Source organism: Micrasema longulum, unplaced genomic scaffold, assembly GCF_059751315.1.
Source record: "Micrasema longulum isolate JH-2025_06_02 unplaced genomic scaffold, ASM5975131v1 h1tg001381l, whole genome shotgun sequence".
Lineage (NCBI taxonomy): Eukaryota > Metazoa > Arthropoda > Insecta > Trichoptera > Brachycentridae > Micrasema > Micrasema longulum.
The window spans coordinates 74,597-96,063 of record NW_028278567.1 but is presented as its reverse complement, the minus strand read 5'-3'; the positions used below and the strand labels follow the sequence as shown (position 1 = coordinate 96,063).

The 21,467-nt window shown below is 37.5% G+C and overlaps 1 protein-coding gene across 1 annotated transcript in view; it reads right to left on the bottom strand.

Moving 5' to 3' along the window:
• Window positions 1-12,522: 12,522 nt before the first annotated feature.
• The window catches only part of LOC148275586 (homeobox protein SIX2-like), an 81,638-nt gene continuing 72,693 nt past the window's right edge, over window positions 12,523-21,467 (bottom strand). The window contains exon 7 of the mRNA XM_088235482.1: window positions 12,523-16,933. Within this exon, the coding sequence (XP_088091608.1) occupies window positions 16,744-16,933 (190 nt within the window). The 3' untranslated portion in view covers window positions 12,523-16,743. The remainder of the gene's footprint in view (window positions 16,934-21,467) is intronic.

Below are 21,467 nucleotides of genomic sequence, written 5' to 3'. Positions count from 1 at the left end.
TACATGCCTAGACTTCCATATTCCCTTCTCAAAAATGTTTTTCCTTTCTGTTGAAATAAATTTAAATATGAATATCTCCCTAGGGAGGAAATCCAGCCAGTCTGCAAGCATTTGGACATACTCAAACATTGTTAAATTTTATACATCAAATTTCCCGTGCGAAAATCCGTTGCACTCCGCGGTACATGGCCAAGCCAACCGCATGGCCTCCGCTTGATGACAGTTGTCACCGGAGTTTGCTGCGTACGTTCTCTTATTTCATCATTCGGCACAAAGTCAAATCACCGCATACCCGAGGTTTTTCTGAGAGACCTATTCTCAAAACTCGGTATTTTTCTGTTTCGGGCCCTAGTAAGGTGCCACGATTCTCATCCGTGGAGGAGAATAAGGTGTTATAGGCGGCATTTGGTTTTCACTAAGTAAATATCCGATCTCCAAACAGCCTTTATACTGTTGAATGTGGCGCCTGCTACTCCTAACCGCACTCCCCGTTCTTTTTGAAAGCTGCCCCGAGGATACAATATTAATATTGTGAATATAAATATAATTTTTGTGGATAAAATAAAGCATTTCGGGGTTTACTCAAATAGATACCAATATACATTTTAAAACACGTTCTCAATATGCAGCAAAGAAAATGCAGCAAATAAAACATTTATGGGACGGTTAACAAATGTAATAATATGTAGGCATAAAGAGAAGGGTTCTTATCTATTGAATGATCACATACCCCCACATGGATTCTCGTTCTTCCATCCCTTTTTTGTGTAATTGAAGGGGAAATAAATAATACCTTTACAAATTCTTTTAAATAAGGCAACAATTAAGGGGATAAATAAAATAAAAATAATACAATCAAATTTAACCAACAATGTCATGAATACGAAACTAGGGATAAAAAAAGATGAGATTACCAATGCGCATGCGCAATGAGGAGAAAAATAGTCTAAAAACTTACTGTACATGGGATTGAAGCTGTACATTGCTTTGTCTAAGGGAAGAGACCATCGCGGGAGACTGCCGCGAGATATTGCACAGATTTACATACTATGAAGCGTGCTGTCTAGATGCCCTTTGAAGTATTTGTAGGTTTGTGTAATAATATTTAACTTTTATTTTTGCTATTTTTTAATTGTGTACCTGTTGTTCCAACTCAACACGGGGCCCTTGGCCTCACAGAGCTTGGAATACATTATTACTTAATTATTTTGTAATATGTATGTATTTATATGAATAAAATAAATAGAAAGCATCGAAATATTTCAAATGACGAGTAATTAAAAAAAAAATGTGATATAAATTATAACGTTCTTAAGATGTTATGAATCAACTTAATATAAAGCATAAATAGTTAGTTAGTTAGTGTTCAGGGTTGTTATATTTCACGCAGAGATACAAAAATGGAATAATAAATATAGTTATTCCCAAACCTTAATACGATTATCTCATCAGAAACATCACAGTGCACACAATGCGATTACGATGAATACCGTAAAGTTGTGGAAAACGCCTCCCGTTGAAGGAGCACCGTGTATTGTATTCCATACAATAACAATAAAGGTACACGTCGCTCTTGTATTGTCCTCCCCAGAACTGAACTCCCCAGGGCCGGTGTTATCAATGTATTTGCTATTTTACGATGAAATATTTATCGGTTGTTATAATCTCTTTATGGAGTCGAGGCTTAAAATTTTTTTTAAAAATCTCTCTATGTGCCTAGTCGGCTTCTTTTAAAATTGTTTTCTAACTTCTGATCGAGTAATAATATTGAACTAAATTTGTCGCAGCAGAGAGGGAAAACATTTCGAGAAGGGAATATGGAAGTCTAGGCATTTACAGGGCTTGTGACCTGTCATCGGTCGTTTAAGTGGCCTTCGCGGGTTGCCTGAGGGTTTTTTTAAATTATTTTTTTTATATAGGAGTTGCTTTATTATTTACCTTGCTTAAGGGTTTATATTTCAAAAGTGGATTTTTCGGCAATTAAATTTTTTAAATTTATCTAAACTGTTGGGATCAGGAGGGATATACTAATGTGGGCTAATCAGGAACTTCTCAGCATTTGCTTATGTGGAGAGGAAACCACTCAAAACTCTTCAGGAGAAGCCGGCCTGTTGGCAGCAGTCAACAGGCCTTCCGTTCCACTAGAGAAGTGTTCGGCATTTTGTTCCCTACTTTGGTTTATTTTACCAATAGCCTGCACTATATTGATCATGTATAATACTACCTCTCGTGTGAGTTCTTTATTACCTATCACCGATGGGATGTCGCATAGATCTTCACCCAAGCTTCTGCATCGCGCCTCCAGCTGTTGTCTTTGAAAGCTGAAAAGGGGGCAATGCATCAACTGGTGAGGGACATCTTGAGGAGTTTCATCGTCGCATGGGCAGCTGTCGATTTCGGAGAGCTTGAAGCGATGCAGGTAGCTCATAAACCCACCATGACCCGTAAGCATCTGGGTGAGCTCGTAGCCAGCATTCTGCATTCTCCTGAAATCATGGGCATGGAAAATGGTAGGGAAAAACATTTTAGTTATACTTCCGGTAGGTTCACTTAAATAACGATCGTTCCAGACTTGAAGGGTTCTGTTTCTTATTTTCCTTTTGGAAAAGCTGAGCGGGAAATCGGTAAAATCGGGGGCTGTCTTCTTGAGTGTAGCTTCCCGAGCCTTTTCGTCAGCCTTTTCGTTGCCAAGGATTCCGCAGTGTCGCCTGAGGGTCGAGTCACCTTCTCAGTTCTCACTTCCAGTGCACTGCACTGGAGAGATTCTCATTCAGCGCGTCCGCGTCGGCGTCGCGGGGGTGGACACCTTTCGTCATTCGGCAGACTGAAGTGTTCGGGTGACCGAGTCTGGATGAGGACTCGGTATCGCGGGGTATACCGCGATCCCGGGCCCGGGGCTGCGGGTGAAGACCCCGACGGCTGCGGTGGCGGAGATCAGGTGCATCGGGCGAAACGGGCGAAAGGGACACAAATCTTCTCTACAACATAACAACAGTCAACGGTGGCGCGCTAAGCCCCGGTCAGCGGAAGGGCACCGTCTCGGCGTCAGACGGCGACCGGCCGTAAAACAGAAACCGACCAACAAATCTGCCAGTCCGACGTGTAGACGAGGACTGGGAGCTAGGAGAGCCGACCCCGAGTGAATGGGACACGCGGCCAGGAGGAAGAAAAAGAGGAAGACAAGCGAGCATCAATAGGTAGAATAATTATAGTCAAATTAAATTGGAACCGAAACCAAATTGACCATAATAAATAACGGTGGTAGGTAATGTAGGAGCTACCGACGAATACCAATTTATTTAATTACTTAGTAGTAATGAAATAGTAGTCTACTACCTTAGAGTGTATCACGTCATTTCCCGCGGGGGCGGGGGTAGATAGAGAGGATGGACCGCCACACGCCTCTACCCTGACGTACATTCCTAGCTTCTTCCGCATTCCTTGTCATACATGCCCCTGTAATATGTCCTCTTTTGACATGACCGGACTTGAGATTCTGATTTATCTGATTGTGCCGCGCCTTTCTAGTTGTACTCGCCCCACGTTACCGTTCATTCTCGCCGCCTATATGTGTTTAACCGTTGTCTCGTTATCCATTCCTTCCACATGACCAAAAAATCTAAGCGACCTTTTCTTAATCTTATCAGTTATATTTATCTCAGATTTGCACCCTGTAACTCGTAATCCTATCACGCCTTGATTTCCCATTCATTCGTTTGAGAAACCGCATTTCGACCGCGGTTACTTTTTCATCCTTCCTCCGCCGATTTCACATTTCGCTTCCACACTATTGGGACTGAAACTCCGCTGTGCACTGCCGAGACTGGACAAGGCCCGAAAGACGGCCCCGATTGAATTTTTTTTTTAGAAATTTTTTGCTCGCTGTTCATTTTGTTGCAGAAAATCCTTTTGTTCCTTTCCATCACTTAAAAACACGTTTTCCAGATACACTAATTCTTCTATTTGTTCCAGACACTCAATTTATTGATTTAATATTTACGAGTATAACAATAAAGTTACATCACAATTTCAATACATATTCCATAATAATAATGTTTTTTTTATTTAATACTGTTCCTCTCCAAAAAAGAGACAAACTCGTGCGCTTGGAGAGGGACTTACACTGAATTATTATTAATACGAGTATCAATAGTATTTAAACAACCGAGGCTTACGTTTTTTTATTGTTTTATTTATATATACATATTACATGTTTTTATTTATATATACATATTACATGTTTTTATTTATATATACATATTACATGTTTTTTGACCAAGTGTGTTTGTTAATTATTCGGTTGTTTTTTTTTAAGTGTTCACTTAATTTAATTTTTAATTGATTTATATCCTTTATTTCTTTAATTTCTGTAGGGAGACTATTTCAGATTTTAATGCCTAAATGCACGTAATTTTTATATTATTGCTTTAGTATTAATTTTCTGTAATTTTAAGTAATTTTGAAATCTTAAGTTTAAGCTAGTTTTAACTTTTGTTTTCATTTGAATTCATTTTTGTTATAATTTATGAAGGCGGGAACCAACTCCGATAATTTTTTTTTACGGATAACTGAAATAGAAAAAAACATGAGTACCCTCCCTTTCCAGATATTATCACAGAAAGGAAGTAATTAAGTGTTTAATAGTATTTTATTGAACATTCCAACGGGGAGGCTCCAGCTTGAATAGCGGACGTCACGCCCGACCGTCTCACTCTGCCCATAATGGAGTGTACACAATACTCGTACATTGGGATGGGAAACGTCTTGTTGATCCTTTTGTTGAGAATTTCCTAGGTCCCAGGTCCTCGGTCCTAGCAAATACCGCCCGAACCTGACGTCACGAATCTGCGACACTCCAACTGTTGTTTGAATACGCCTCGTTCCCTTTTCAAGTATTATTTATGTTTTATTTTGACTTCATTCTCGCTTTTACCCGCGGCTTCGCTCGCACGGTATTGGGGAGAAATTCGTACGGTAGAAGATAATTACTTTAGTTGTTTATCAAAAAGAATTTTCCCGACGGAATAATATATTTTTTCGAGAAAGTATGTAGCTTTTATCGATTGCCGGTATTCCGACTAGCACTACGAAAAAAATATGAAGATCCGCACTATCGGACTACTATTAAGCTAGGGTTTCCTAGGACAGCGGTGCCCGTATTTTAACAGCCGTAGTGAACGGTGATGCGGTGGATAACCGTCGTAACGGTGACTAGAGTGTGGTTTCCTAGGAAAACGGTGTTATCAACACCATTTAACACCGTTTCACTAGGAAACCACTCTCTAGTCGACGTCACGACGGCTGTCTACCGCATCACCGTTCACTACGGCCGTTAAAATACGGGCACCGCTGTCCTAGGAAACCCTAGCTTTACGACGCAGCATCGTTATTCGGTTCGCAAAACCAAAATCCTACTACAAAACTAAAACAAAAAGCGAACTAAGCTTACCATAGATAAAGCGAGTCAAGTATAGACATATAAAGAATTGACTCAAATGAATTATTTTTGACATCTTATCTTACCGCCTACTCATTTTCAAATAGAGTTGCTCATTATTTTTTTTTATTTTATTTAAATCTTAAAGTAGGGCACACATATCATACATATTGTTATGTGTGTTCTAATAATAACATTGCAAATATATTTAATTTATAAATTGTTTATCACATATGTCTTGACCATTATTTTAAATTTTGATATGTTTTTTTCTTCATAAATATTTTTTTCCATTTCGTAATACTTTTTAATTGCTTTAAATAAAATGGAATTTTGTGACTTTGCCTTTTTCCTAAATGGAAGTCTAATTTTGTTCTTTTCTCTAGTATTGTGATCGTGTTCATGCTGGTTCCGATCAATTTTTTTCCAAAATTCTGTTTTTTTATTAGAGTTTATAATTTTATGAACAAATATCATTGTATTGTAAAATATTCTTTGTTTATATGTTAATAATTTCATTTCATTTACCATCGACTTTACCCTCGTATATCTGTTTTTTTTCAAAATGATTCTAAAGGCTTTATTTTGTAATACAGTTAGTTTATCTATGTTTTCTTTGTTTGAGATATAATATCTTTTTTTCACTGTCCATTTTTTAATTCGGCACATAAAACATTGTTTTCTATATGAATGAAACAGATAGGAACACCCATCGTCTTTAAAACGGTTTCGGGTATGTGGAGGACGTACTTTCGCTGTTGACTTTTGTGAAGTTAACATTTGTTGATGTAAGTGAGATTCATCTGCCTGAATTAGTTCACCTACTAGGCAACTCCCGAAAACGCATTTCAATTTTTGTCCTTCTTTTTGTATCAGTAAGTTTAATCAACAATATTTTGAATATGTTCAAATATTAGAGAAGGCCAGATTTCATTCCCCAGGGAGTAGTCATGTTGTAACGGAGAGAGAAGTCTAGGGCATTTACAGGGTTTATAGCCTATTATTAGCTGATTTATGTGGCCACTTTACTATTAATTTTAGTATTGTTGCAGATCACAAAAGCGTAAAAAAAAACTTTGATCATCATGTTTCAAAAGAGACAGTTTTGTTCGAAAGTTCTACTACGATTAAAAAACAACCTTTATTGAAAGTTTTAGAACGACAGTTTGTTAGGCAAAAAATGCATCCTCGATTTGGCAAACTTCAGGTTTAGTGACAGTAGAGTACCGGGACAAGTAGCGAGTGAGGTCCTTCCTCCGCTGTTTGTAGTGGGCTGTAGGTACCGAGTACCGAGTACCGAGGTACCTATTCGTACTATACCGACACGGGCCGGCCCTTCGGGGGGCGCTCGACTGGAACAAGAGGACCGCAAAAGGGCCGAACAATGCGCAATCAATAGCCAATATGTTCATAGGAGACTTCGCTATTTCTATGGAACAATCAGATTTCGCACAAATGAAATTTAAGACGTTTTGAGAAAAATGCGTTTTTTGCGTTTCGACCTTAATTGGTGTATTCTTGTCTTTCTTTGGAATCCAAACTAGATCAATTTATATTTTCGTAATTTTTCTTTCTTCTTCTTCTTCTTCTTTTCTCTTTCTTCATTTTCTTTAAATACTGCTTCTTTTTTATCTTTTTCATCATAATCATCAACTTTTATCCGCGCCCGATGTTGCATATACCACATTGTAGTATATTATATTTATAGTGCTGCATATTTAAAAAAAATACAAATGTACATATGTAAATACATAACAAAAAATGATTAATTTGCATAAATAGTATCATAATTATCATTCCATGTCCGCTTCCTAGGTGGAGCATATGGTATCCACAAAGAGCCTCCATGCATCTCTGTCGGCCGCCAAATCCTTGGCGTCATCCCGAGTCAGGTTCTCGTCTCGAAGTTCTGACGTAAACTGCCGGCGAACTGTCAGCAGTGGACGTCCAGGACGTCGAGAACCTGATGCCTTGTAAAGTAGGCAAGCGTGGTTAAGGCTCTCAGGAGGCATCCGCAGTATATAGCCTAGCCAACCGTATCGCCTCCGCTTGAGTTGTCACCGGAGTTTGCTGCGTCCGTTATCCTATTACCTCATTCCTCACAAAGTCAAACCACCGCACAAAATAAATAAATAGTAACAAGTAGCAACAATAAGCAACCAAAAATATTAACGAAATATATACATAAATATGAAAAAGCTTAAAAGAAAATCAATTTTAAACATAAAGAAAAGTTTATGAATTATATTGCGAGAGAAGAACAGAAATCAGACTCGTTTTATAATTATCAAGTCCAGAACCAAATATATCAGCCTTGTCTTCACACTGATTACCATATCTGCGGAGTCTAGGGATAGGCGAGTGCGTGTGATAGTCGGTCCTAAAACTTGCAGAGCGAAAAGGAGATCTGTGGCGGGTATGTCGACCAGGTACACGGAAACACACCAACTCCGGCAAATCTGGACAGTCAATGAATGTATTGATCGCTTTTAAAGCAATATTAGGTTAGTTAAGATTGTTCTATCGGAAAATTTTAAAAGATTTGCAATAGATATCAATTGATTATAATTAAATAAAGCAGCTAGAATATGTAGTTTTAAATTAATCTATTTTATAAATTTATCCTGGATGCGCTCGAGTGAATCAGAATGTACACTACTCGTGTATACTGGGGCGACCAGACTGGAGAAATATATTCTAAACGACTTCTAACCAGATAGCATTGCAGCGCATCTCGATGATATTACATGTTCTATATAAATTTTGCTATAAAAATAATTAAAAGTTTATAAGATGTCACGGACTAACTTAATGACCTGACTCCTACGACCTACGACTGAACTGTACGAAAAAACACGCCAGTTTGACATAACATACTCTACGAATATTGAGAGGATAAAAATTGTACAATAAGTTGCACCGGGAAACTTACAAAACGATGACATAACATTAACAAAAAATATATTACCATACAATAACATCACTACCACATTAAAATATCAAAGGAGAACAGTCAAAAATACTAAACAATGGACTTAAATGCTACAATAACTTACCTTTATTTATTTATTTTATTTAATTTTACACTTTATTTACAAGGGTATACAATTAATATACATATAAGGAGGGGATATTGCCTTGAGGCACTTTCTTCCTACCTACCCAAACCGTTTGTTTTGAGAAAATTACAACTACATGGACATATTTTAACAGAATCTTATAATTTTATACATCAATTTGACCTTACCTTACCTTATCACTTGAAAAATTACACTAGAGACAAATTTAAAATCAGCCTGAAAAGGAACACGATGACTACACTAACACTAACCAGACGAGATTTTTTAAAATAATAAATAAATAAATATGTTAGGCGCATAAGGAAAAGGTGAGCAGTATTTTATTTTTAACCCACGTGTGCCTATAATGCCACGTGAGTCCGCATATAACACGAGACGTGATATGTCTATTTCTCTTATTTTTTTAATAATGAAGCCCTATTTCGCTATACAGGCTTTAATTATATAATTATTTTTATAAATGATGGAATTTCATCTTTTTCTTAATGTAATACGACGTTACAGCTTACAGCGCCGTCTCCAGGGGTTTTTTTAGCGTCCTTTGAGAGCTAAAACTATTCTGCCGTTTACTGTTTACCATATTGATTTGCCATATGCCTCGTATATGTATTTTTAAAAATAAATGTTTTTGGTCCTATATTTGTGGTGATATACTCACGTGTCTGTGTCAACTAATTGCTAGTCCCATCTCAACACGGGACTTTTAGTCCCATGGAGTTGGGACTTATGTCCCAAATAATGTACAATAAACTTATGTATGCAAATAAATAAATAATAAGCAAAAAGGCAGTTATTTGCAAAAGTCATATTTTGAGATTTATACCATTTTATCTTGTAAAACAGGAGGAGGTATGTACAAAATACTATTTAATCAGAGTATGGGAGCTTGAAAATCTCACATTGCCTGGAAAAATTCGGGTTTTAGTTTTTTTATGCGTAAATGTTTGATTTAAACTAACTTCCCTTTTACGCTTTAAAGTTCGTGACAAATGCAATTGTTTCGCATTTAAACGGAGGAAATGAGAAATTTGCATTTACTTCGGTTTTACACTTTTACCCGGCGCGATAGTTACGTAATTATGTTTACTTTGTTTTTTGCACCGATAAATATTGTCGCATCGGATCACTCGAAATATAGTACCTTCGTATTTTTAACGAAATAGTCGCTAAGAAGTTAGAACCTTTTCATAGTAAGGTAACATTGTGACAGCAGAATGTTTGTAAAACACACATCGTTAGCACTAAAGTCATTTATAGAGCATGCGCTTGTGTGTGTGCGCGTGTGTTCGCTGTGTGGCTGTGTGGATGGCGTGTTTTTTCCTTTTAGCGCTCACTGTAACCCGATATACCCTCAGGGGGTGGGGAGGCGAGGGGCGAGGGGGGGACAGTTTCCGCCCCAGTGGAGTTCTGCGTATATACAGGGTGGGCTGAAATATTACGGTCGAGCCGCGCGTATACAGGGCGGGATGCGATTTACTGGGACTTAAAAGCAGGCTGATTTGATCACCTTCAGGACTGGTATAATTACCTACTATAAAAAATCATGATCGTTATTCCATTACCATAGGACACTGCTTCGGTAAACTAACCGCAGCGGTGTTTTCATCATTTTTTTACACGAGTCAGTCTTACGCTTCAGATGCCAGTCCAGGAGCATTAAAATATCGAAGTGTAGAATCATCTTTAAAACCAATATTGCACTTTTAACCTCCCAGGGATCGAACCCGAAACCCCAAGAATGGTAGGCGAACGCACCAACCAATACCCAATGAAGTGGACTTATTTTCGCTAGATTTCCTTTTTCAGATTTTTTACCTGAGAGTAGCCGCCGAGTCGAAAATGCTCGTCCAGGGTCCTGGTTCCTTGTCACACTCTTTGGAGCTGTATTCCTCATGCGACACAGAATATTGTTAAATCATCATCATCATCATTCCTTTTCCGCACCTATAGGTGCACAGGGGACTTCATCGGTACACCAATCGCAGCGTATCTTAATGTAAGGTAAGATGATCAGTCTTACGCTTCAGGCGACAGACCGGGGCTATGAAATATTCTAGTGTGAAAACACCCTTTTAAATAAATACTCGATATCAACCATGTCGGGAATCGAACCCGAGACCTCCGGCGTATGGTAAGCATACGCGCTGACGATTACACCACGATGCCGACATTGTTAAAACACCCCTTCAAATAAATATTTTACGTAAACCATGGTTTATCCGGTCCGCATGCGGAGAATTGAACCCGAGACCTCTCGCATCGCTCTGACCATTAGATTAAATATAAAATCAGTAACAACATCGCAGTGATCAAGATTAATTATCTTTGTCTGACGTATTACTAAAGGAAACTGGATAAATACCGCACCCTAGAAATGCCAGTGGCACAACTAAAAGAACACATTATTGCGGGAGAGCAGTTCCATACGCGCCCGGGCAATCGGTAAACTAATATTCATTCGCAAAAAACAGAGGGCACAACTTGAAGGTAAACCAAGAAATAAAAATTACATAATGATCATTGTGCCACTATTATTACTTGAATTTTTATTATTTATTTATAATTTCTAAAAACCCGTTACCGTTATTTAAAAATGTCGAGAAAAGGTCAAGTCTTGTTATGTCTCGTCTGGTTAACCGTCATGCGTCAACTACACAGTAATTTAAAAACATCAGGTTTTATACTTAGCGTTATGTTTATACTTGCAATTTTTATTTGAAACATTTGCTTTTAAGACCAATTAAATATGTTTTAAACAATAAATTATTAGCGCGAGCGAATACATAGGACTTTTTTGCATACTTACCTTACCCACAAACAACAATTTTGGATTTGTGCCGTTATTATCGCCCTGGTGCGGTGGTTGAGTTTTTTAAATAACTTTCTTTGTTATTAAATTTATCGCAACAGAGAGGGAAAACCTTATTTAAACATGAATAACTCCCTAGGGAGGAAATCTAGCCAGTCTGCAAGCATTTGGACATATTCAAACATTGTTCTTTGTGATTATTAATTACGTACTTGAAATTGAAGTAAAAACACATTCTTTCTCAATGTACGCCTTGATTAAGAGGACAGGCGACAGGCGGTGCGGAGAAATTTGACGAATCAAAATCACTCTATTAAAAAAGTAAATAAGTATTCGATAAAAAGAATCGTTTTCTACATTAGAATTACCTTAATTCTGATTAAAAATATACTTAAAAACATCCTGTGACTGAAATATAATTACTTTTCTATCAGCAGATTACGCCTCGTGAAATTTAGACAATAATTTAGGTACATCGGTTCTCGTGAGAATAGTTTCTACAAAGACAAAGTAATTCACTAAAACTTGATCTAATCAAAACAATTTATGCTCAAAAATGTTGCGAGTTTGACCAAATTTTTGTGGACATGGACTGAATTCAACCCCCTAGGGTGCTGTTATAATATTAACATAATATAACAGAGATGAAGAACATTTTAGAGAAGGGAATATAGAAGTCTAGGGATCTTGGAATCTTGGCTGATTTAAGTGGCCACTTTACACAATGCGTAACATTCACCATTCTGCCCATATTCGAACATCTATATTCCTTCGATTCTTCTGTCTGTTGATGTTTGTAAAGTTAAGGAGCTGAGATCTTTATTTTTGCTGGTGAGATTTATATTATTGAATCATTTCACCAACATACTAGGCAACGCTTAAAAATATTTTTCAATTTATATACTTCTTCTCGGACCAGGTGGATTTATTAACGATGTTTCGAGTTTGTCCAAACTTTTGTTTACAATATTGACACAATACAACTGACATGAAGAACATTTTAAACCAGCCAATGACAGGTCATATGCCCTGTAGATGCCTAGACTTCTATACTCCCTTCTCTAAAATGTTCTTCATCTCGGTTGTATTATGTTAATAGGAAAGTCATGAAAATTGAAAATGGCAAAATAAGATTTCTGTACTTCTTATCAGACCGCATTCTTGTGGAGAGGGATAAATGCATAACACGAAGACAATTTATTAATAATCGTTTATTTAGTAAATTAAAGACATCAGTTTTTAATAGTACAGTATCTACCTACCTGCTACCTACCACCTACTACCCACTATCTACTACCTACATTATATTAAGTTACTTGTTTAGCCTAAAGTTACGAGTATTAAACCAGAAGTCCCCCCTCTCGTTCCGTTCGCGCGCAGGAAGACATCGCATCAATCTCGAGATCAGAATATGGCCATAGCGGCAAATAAGTGGCAAGATTTTTATTGCAAAGTAAGTCGAGTATACGAGGCGAGGGGTTTTAAATGATAAGTTTGTTATACCGCGCCATTGCACCGTGTTAAAAGTCGTTCCAGTCATTTTCTAGGCGGTGTTAAATTTACACGATGTCATTATTTGATACAAATTTTACAAAATAAATGTAAAATCCGGAATTGGACAGAATACGTAAAGAACGTTTATTTTTAAGTAATTTATACTGTTTTTACTATAAACTATTCGCATATTCTGATCTTCACGCACAAAATATTAGTCCTATCTTAAATCACAATGAACACGACAAAATACGAAGTAATTTGCTGAATCACTTCCGAATGATTCGATTCAGATTTACCTTTTGGCTTACAATCTTAACAAATTGTACATCATTACGTTTCGAATATTGAAAAGTGTAGTTTTGTACAAATTGATAACGGTAGAGCATCTACAATACATGAAAATAATAATGTTGTAAAAACCGAAGTGGGTTAAAAATAAAAAATAAATTATTTTAAATACAAAATCAGTTCTCATTAGGATGAAACCCATAATAATGGTGTGCAACGCATTTCGTAATTGCAGCAAATCACTCAGTTTACCAACGAGGAAGTGCGGTGGTGGTTTTTTTAGTAGACAATCAAACTGAGCAAAAAAATCTTTATTTTGCCATCGCTTATCAATAAAATAATAATAAAAAATTAAAGCTTTGGAATTTTTAAAATACGCCAGCCTCGTCGGTTACGAGTTCAAGTCGGTGAGTTTTTCTGACATTTAAAAACGGAACCCCGTACCCGTCAATGCACGCTAAAAATGGCTACCCGGAAACCGGAAATCTATCTAAACACATCCTCGAATGGCTATTTTAAGCGCGCCTTTATCCGAAAACCTGAAACGTTTCGAAGTAGTTTATTTATATTAAAACGTGCGTTGATTATTTTTTTATTGCGTTTTCATAAACTTCGCCGTATGATCAAATCCGCTAATTTTTACCGCGTGTAATATTTTTTTTATCAAATTTTCCGCACCACTGAACTTCTCCGTTGCGAAGCATATTTCGTCGGTGTACTGACAAAACCCTCTAAATTACAACATTTGAGAAAACTAGTTAAAAATGCAGTTATCAGTAAAAAATTTAGAGCTTTATTAACCGATAAAACAGCCGAAACCCTCCGAGGCGCGGTTTATTTATTTTTTTATATATTTTTTCTCGCATCAAATAAGTCCAGGAGGCCCAATTATGGCGGTGGATTACGGAGCAGTACACCCGGGCTTCGGAAGACTCGAATGTATTTATTTGTGTTCTCACCGGGAAACGAACCCGGAACCTTCCGTGTTTAAGTCGAGTGTCTTAACAATTACACCGCGGAGAACTAAACGGCTGTAGCTTCGAAGTTAGCATCCAGAAACAAAAGTACATTTAAAAATTATGACTCGACAAGGAAACTCGTGTAGCTCCGAGACCGTTCGGTAGCAAATAATAATAATAATATAATCAGGGGTAAAAAACAAAGTTTTTTAATTTATAAATATGCAAAAAAGGTCCGCGACTCCTTATTTCCGTCGATTTTAAAGTACACGCCGCTCATTTTATATGCACAAAATTTCGATGGAAATTATTTTACCGGCAATATTTTAGAATTCATCCGAATGTTTGTAGACAGGGACTGGTTTTCACCTCCCAGTAGCTCAATCACAAATAACTATCCACGTGCTTAAAAACAAACTAAGCATTTGAGCGATCATAATGAAAAATAATGAACATGCTTAAGTTATCGCAGTCATAAGTCAACGCTCGTGTCAATTTGTTTTTTGTTTTCCTCGTATTTACGAGATTTATTTAAATACAGTTCTAATGAACTTCGCCAATGCGAAAAATCGGCGTTAACTTTAAAAATAATACAATATATTACATTTGCAAAATAGTAAGGAGTATCTAATACAAAAAAGTAAAAATTAAATTACAATTACTATGGCGACTGCTTTTCTTAACATTTGGCTCGCCGACCGCCGGCTAAATGCAATAAATAGCGTGATAAATAATAAACAAATAAATAAAAACAGCAGTTTTGGAATATTTTTCATATTTACATCGGTGAAATTCAAATATTGCTTTGCTAGTAGTGATTGCGCAGCAGGATTACACGTCGCGAAACGTAAATATTTTGTTTTCACGGATGTTCCATTGTAATTGCGAATACGATAAACAACCATGGTGAGAAATTGTTATCACGTCGCTTATTAGCACGTCGATAGTTATTTGTGTTTGAGCTAAACAGGGAGTTACTAAAATTTACGTATTACTATAGAGATGAGAACATTTAAGGGTTTCAATTATTTTACTTCACAAAAACCAAAAGATGACAGAATGAAGACAGACACACTGTGTGAAGTGGCCGCTTAAACCGAGCGATACCGGGCCAGACTTCCACATTCTCTTCTCTAAAATATTCTCCATCTCTGTTGTAATACTTAAATTAGTTAACTGAGTAGGTACGTAACACAGTGAAAACTTTGAAACGTAGCTTCTTACTTTTCACAGTATTTGCTATTCATATTTCGAGCCGCGTTTGATAAAATCGGGCGAAGGATGCGGATGCGGATTATTTCATCGGACTCAGTTTCCTTCGAAACGTCGATTTAAATTATAAAAAATATTTATTATTTACGGATCTCCGCGACATTAGGTACTAAAAATGTTCTTAATAAGGACTAGATTAATTAACAGATTCAGATTCTCAATTCTAACTTAAAGTATCAAATATTTCCTAATACTTTGTACATATTTACAGATTTGTACAGTTGCATAAAAAATAATGATTGAAAAATACACAGAGTGTTATTTTCATATTTTAGATGTAGATGCCGTACGAGAAAATGCAATGTTCCTCGTGGTAGTGTTTATTCTAATGCATTTGATCATTTCTACAAAAAACAGTTACTCGAATAATATAATTAGCGAAATTTTTCACTTCAATTCGAAATAAGTTTTGTTCAGCCATCCCGCGGCACAGATCTAACTTTGCACCACTAGTTTATTTTACGCCGCGATAAAACACCACTCCGGTAGTCGGCCGGCCTACCCGGTAAAACGATTCTCGTTTCTCCTTATTGACGATGAAAAATCACGATGGTTTACTTTTGAAGCTACCACTTTTCTGTATCCGTTTCGGCAAATCTTCCAATGAATAAATTTATTTTCTAATAATCTTCAACGGAGAACTCAGATTAGATCTCTCTATGGGCTTGTTCTTATTCTTCTATTGTTCTAGACCACCGATCTGTTCTCGAAGTGGCGCACCAGCTATCTTCCCATCCTTTCAGCGGCACTCCCGGCAGCCGATGTCCCGCGGGTTATGTTGCGGGCAACCGCGCGGGAAACTCTCGTCCCATCCATCCTATCCACGCGGTCTCTCCAGTACCGTCGCCTATTTCTGTCCCGTCTTACGATGCTTTGTCTCTTCAATTGTTCGTGTCTAGATGCACAATCAATTGTTGGCAATTTTTGGTCTTTAAATCTTAAAGTTTCTTAAAATTCCACTATATTAATATTTTCAAAAATATCTTATGTTTTTAGCAGTTCAGTTGTAAAATTATTGGCTTCCTTTGTTTTAAAATGTCTTCTTAAAATGTCGTAATCTTCACATAGCATATCTTCAGACGCCGAGTCTTTAAATCTCTTCCCCGCTATCCGGAACCGCGACGGACCGCGACGGACCGCGACGGACCGCGACGGACCGCCGTCGTCCAACTCTCACAAGTCTCACAATCTTACATTTTTAGCAGTTCAGTTCACAACTATTGGCATTCTTTGTTTTAAATTGTCTTTAGAAACCGTCGCAATCTTCGAGCATCGTCCGTCCTTTCATATTCATTTGTATCTTCAGACACTGAAGTCTCCGAATCTCTTCCCCGCCGTGCGGGACAGCGTCGGACCGCTCTCGTTCTGCACCCCTCAGAAGCTGTCCTGGCCGGGCCAGCATCATAAGTGGTGGTAGCCCCTGTCGTCGTACAGCGGCGGCAGGGAGTGGTGAAGCTGGTGGTAGGGCGGCTGCGCGCCTCCCGCACCGCCGTAGGCCGGGGGCGCCCCCCGGGACGAGGGCGGAGCGCCCAGGGAGTCGCCCTCGCTGTCGCTCGACGTGTCCAGGTGGGTCTTGTCCGACCCGGGAACGCTGGAACGGAAGAAACAGTTTCGTGAGATGGGTAAATTGGTACATTCAACCATATAAGTTAAAAACGATAGCATATATTCGGCGTTTTTACGGTTTTTTATGCCCGAAGAATGGACCCTACGTGATTTTATTTTATCGCTCTCCATAAACAGCCTCACAGGACAAGTCCTCGAGGAAGATCTCCCAAAAGATGGAACGACAGCTGGGACTCCACCTCACAGGGGATCGATTCTCTGGAGTACGGTATAATAGTATGGTGAGGAAAGTAATACGCCAAAAAGACTCCAATGAGTCAGCGGTAAATAGGACCTGCGAAATCAACGAAGTTTGGTACTACTAGCATGAAAATATGAATAAATAAATAAAAAAATACTTATTAGGCTTGTGTTATTACTACTGTACTACTAAGCTGTACTTAAACTGTATCAGGTGCCTGTCTGGACAGAGGACTAAAGAATATTGCAGTGTAAAAACACCGTTTAAATTCCCCGTAATTTTATATCAACCATGCTGGAAATCAAACCCGAGACCACTTGTATAAGCAAACGCGCTGGTCATTAGACCACGAGGGGGGGGGGCATGTTTTAATAATGTAACTTCCAATTTAAGTAATCTTCACGTTAAACGTTAATTATAGTAAAAAAATAGTTTATTAAATTGCGTAAATGTTACAAAATAAATACATAAGATTTGCAGACGATAAGATATTAATCCTTTCCTTATACTGTGCAAACATGAAACATTCATAGGCAATTGCTTTAATGAAAAGTGATAATAATTTAAATGTAATCGCTAAAAACATGAAAAAAACATTTGCTAACGCTCACAGCGCGAGCAAACGGATCACCCTTAGCGCAGCTTTGAGAGCAACCGAGAGCACCTAGCGTTCTGTGGCAGTGGTACAGCCTAGCCTCCCTCATGTGTGAATTTGTCTTTCACGCTCGTGAATACATCTCTAGTATCGAAAGCCTGACGTAAATAACGTGTGAGAAAATCGTATATTCGGTAGTCTTTCACTTCATACGCCGCGACTCGCGACCAATTTCCGATAAAATGCTTTTTCTGTACCCAACAAGTATTTATTATTCGATAATAAATTATTCCAATCGATACGTAAATGTATTAGGTACGAGGAAATACCGAAAACCTTAATTAAGTATTTATTATTTGTACGTTATTAGACGCAATGAGATTCCCGGGAAGGAAGAGTTAGTCAACGATAAAATTGAAATTCTTATTTTGACTTTGAGATTATTTGAGCGCTAGATTACCCAGTCGTCAGAATACTCAGAGGTGGAGGACGAAATAAGCTCGGAGTGCTAACGGCCACAGGCCACAGGCCACACGGTACCCGGTACACGGTACGCAGTATGCCGCACACAGCTACGGGCGTAACCTGACACCTCACCCACACCACCGCACGCCCGCCCATCTGTTTACAGTGCCATGCTCCACACTACACACTCCATACTTCCACACACACCGCTGCCGCTGCCGCTGCCGCTGGTTCCCCAACTACGGTGTCCAGAGCATCGCGCATCGGGTTGAACCGCTGAACGACGAACTACAAACGGTGACTCAGCACATGGCACACGGCGCGAAAAGTCAGAAAAACTCGACGATCGTGAATGGTAAAAATATTTCGTCCACTTTCATCATCAACCCTTCACTTATTTTCAATTATTTCTCCCACAATATTGAATATTTTCATAACCCAATCAGTGCATGTAAGGGTTGGTTTTATTGGTTGGTTGCGCAATAACTATGGTGAAGGCGTATAGTGGGTTGGTTTAATTGGTGTCCTGACGAAGGGAAGGGTAAGTTTCGAAACCGATAGACATAGAAAAGTCGGTAAGTGGTTATAAACAAATATTTATATTTAGAAGCGCGAAGTTTGCGGTTACTTAGGCAGCATTGTCGTTAAACTTTATTTGCCATAAATGTGTACAGTAGAATATCAGTATGAATTAAAAAACAATATGTATGTCTTATTTTTAAATTAAGTTAATTTACCAATGCCAGCTGGAATGAGAATGAATTTATTTTTATCTGGTGCGTTATTTTATCTTAAAATTAAGCACATCTAATACATACAGCGCTGCTGACAGTGTCTATATGACTTGTTTAGCAGTGCCGATGTACTAAATATATTGTATATCCATATTATTGTTTGGTTTTAGAAATATGTAATTTAAAAAAATTTAATAATAAATATGTAATATTTAACTAATTATTATATATAACAAGATAGATAATCAATTTTATTCTATATCTCGATAAAAGAGCACATTTAGCTCTGAAACCGGTCGGTTAATATGATTTAATAAATAATAATAATAATAATAAAGTTATTTGAATATTAAATGGAATTATTTAAAAAAAATGCAAAACATACCTAAACATAAATAAGAGTATACTAAATCTGAGAATAATATCGTTCGCCTAGTGGTCGAATGGTCAAAGCGTTTGCCATCTATGTACGAGGTCTCGAGTTGAATTTCCGACATACTCGTACGTGTATATTCATATATAAAATGTTTATTTTTAAATGTGTGTTAGGCTCTCAAGGACAAAACCTCCATCAATCTCCAAGAGAGAATTTCATGACTGGATTTCCCTCGGAGGGAGGGATTTGAGACGTCAACTCCTCGATGGTTTTTCGAATACTCGAGTTAGTTTATTTTACGCTAATCAATAATGTTCGTCTTTGTTTGTCCTTTTCTCTATCATATTGATGTGCCTTGTGTTATTTTTTAATGATGTCCTCGTTTGCGTACTATTTGTTGCGCTATGTTGTTTAAGTGATCATTCGTCCCAACTTTGGTCTAACGGAGTTGATTTTCAGCGCTCTGTAGTTACTCCGCCAGTGACGTCGCGAGTTCTCTTCGGTGAGTTCTGCAGATTGGCGAATTGACTACCCGTAAACTTGAAATCCATCACAATAATCATCGGTTGATTTGATAGAACCAGCGACGTCGTTATTCTTAAAACCATTTTCATACATGTTCGAGAGACTTCGCCGAACAATTTTCTCGAATTTTTACGGCGTGTAAGAAATCATTTTTTACATCGAATTTTCCGTAGCACTGAACCTCATTGTTCAGGATTGAAGTAAAATCTGTTTTTGATCTTTTTACATATCGCCCTAATAATTTTACATGACATCTGTTTTACCTACATTATTTCCTATCGGACCTAAGAATCAGGGAAAATACGCGGCAAAGAAAATCCACTCTCGGGTCAGCATTCGATCCGGGCAGAGAAAAACTCGTCGAACTCCCGCGCTGCCCGAATACCGGGTTCGAAGATCGGCCGCTCTGCCTGGATCCCGGATCCCGGATCCGATTGTCTTCGCACTCGCGAATCATCGACAGTCGGTTTGTAAGTCGGTTCAGATCTCAACTGAAATCTCTCTTCTTTCGTTTATCGTACCCTCAATTTTAAATCAGAATATATATACTTTAGCTCGGTTAAAATGTAAGTTTACGTATAAAATGTAATGCGCCCTCCGCTTTATAAATCAGTTCATTATTATTGTTTCGGAATTTAATAAAAATTTTAAAACATTTAATTGAATATTCTGAAAAGTTCAGTTTTTACGATACTCGGACGTACCACAGTTTATGAACAAATGTTATGCACCACGTTTCACAGTAGTGTGTGTAGTTTGTACCATGTCACATACATCACACAGCACACATGTATAATGATTATTACATCCACAGTTTCTGTTTTTAGATTGGGAATTTATGGATTGAACGTCGAATGAACATTTTTTATACCCAGTTTAAACAAAAATAATGTGTAGTCGCAGATATCCACGGAGTAAAGAGGAATATTTATTATATGTTTGTAGAATCAATGAATACTTGGCCATTATATTAGCCGTAATTAAATTTATTTGCACCTGAGTATTATTTCAATTTTAGAGCTATAAGATAATAGGAATAAAGTTCTGGTGGAGCGCAGAACGAACTTCGGAACTTTTTGATCCGGAGTTTGTTATTACACTTATTATTGATTACATATATTTATCATAAGGTTTGCTGTTATAAAATGTACAAAAATTGTAAGAAAAATATAAATATCATCATTGGGTTACAATAAAAATTGGGAATATATTTTTGTGGTACCAACACACGCGTGTGATAAAAATCAGCATTTAATTCTACGGCGGAGTTTCTCGAAAATGTATGAAAAAATGGTTTTAATAAAAATGATCTCCTTCGCAACGTCATAGGTTCATGTGACTACTCTGTTTGCTCCGGCTAATAAATTAAAACGTTGTTGCGTTATATTTTTCAGATTTCCGGCAACAGATTTACGGTGTTCGGGTAACCGGTTTTTTGGACGTATAGCGTGTTTTGACGTTTAGCAGGTACAAATTATAATCCTACAGGGCTCAACATTTAAATGTCAAAAACGAAAAAAAACGTTTTTCCACGTTTTCTTTGTTTCTTGTCTGTTATGTTTCATTGTTTTGATCCGATCAGAACTCGTGAATAAGGAAATGATAATGATACTGCGAGAATTT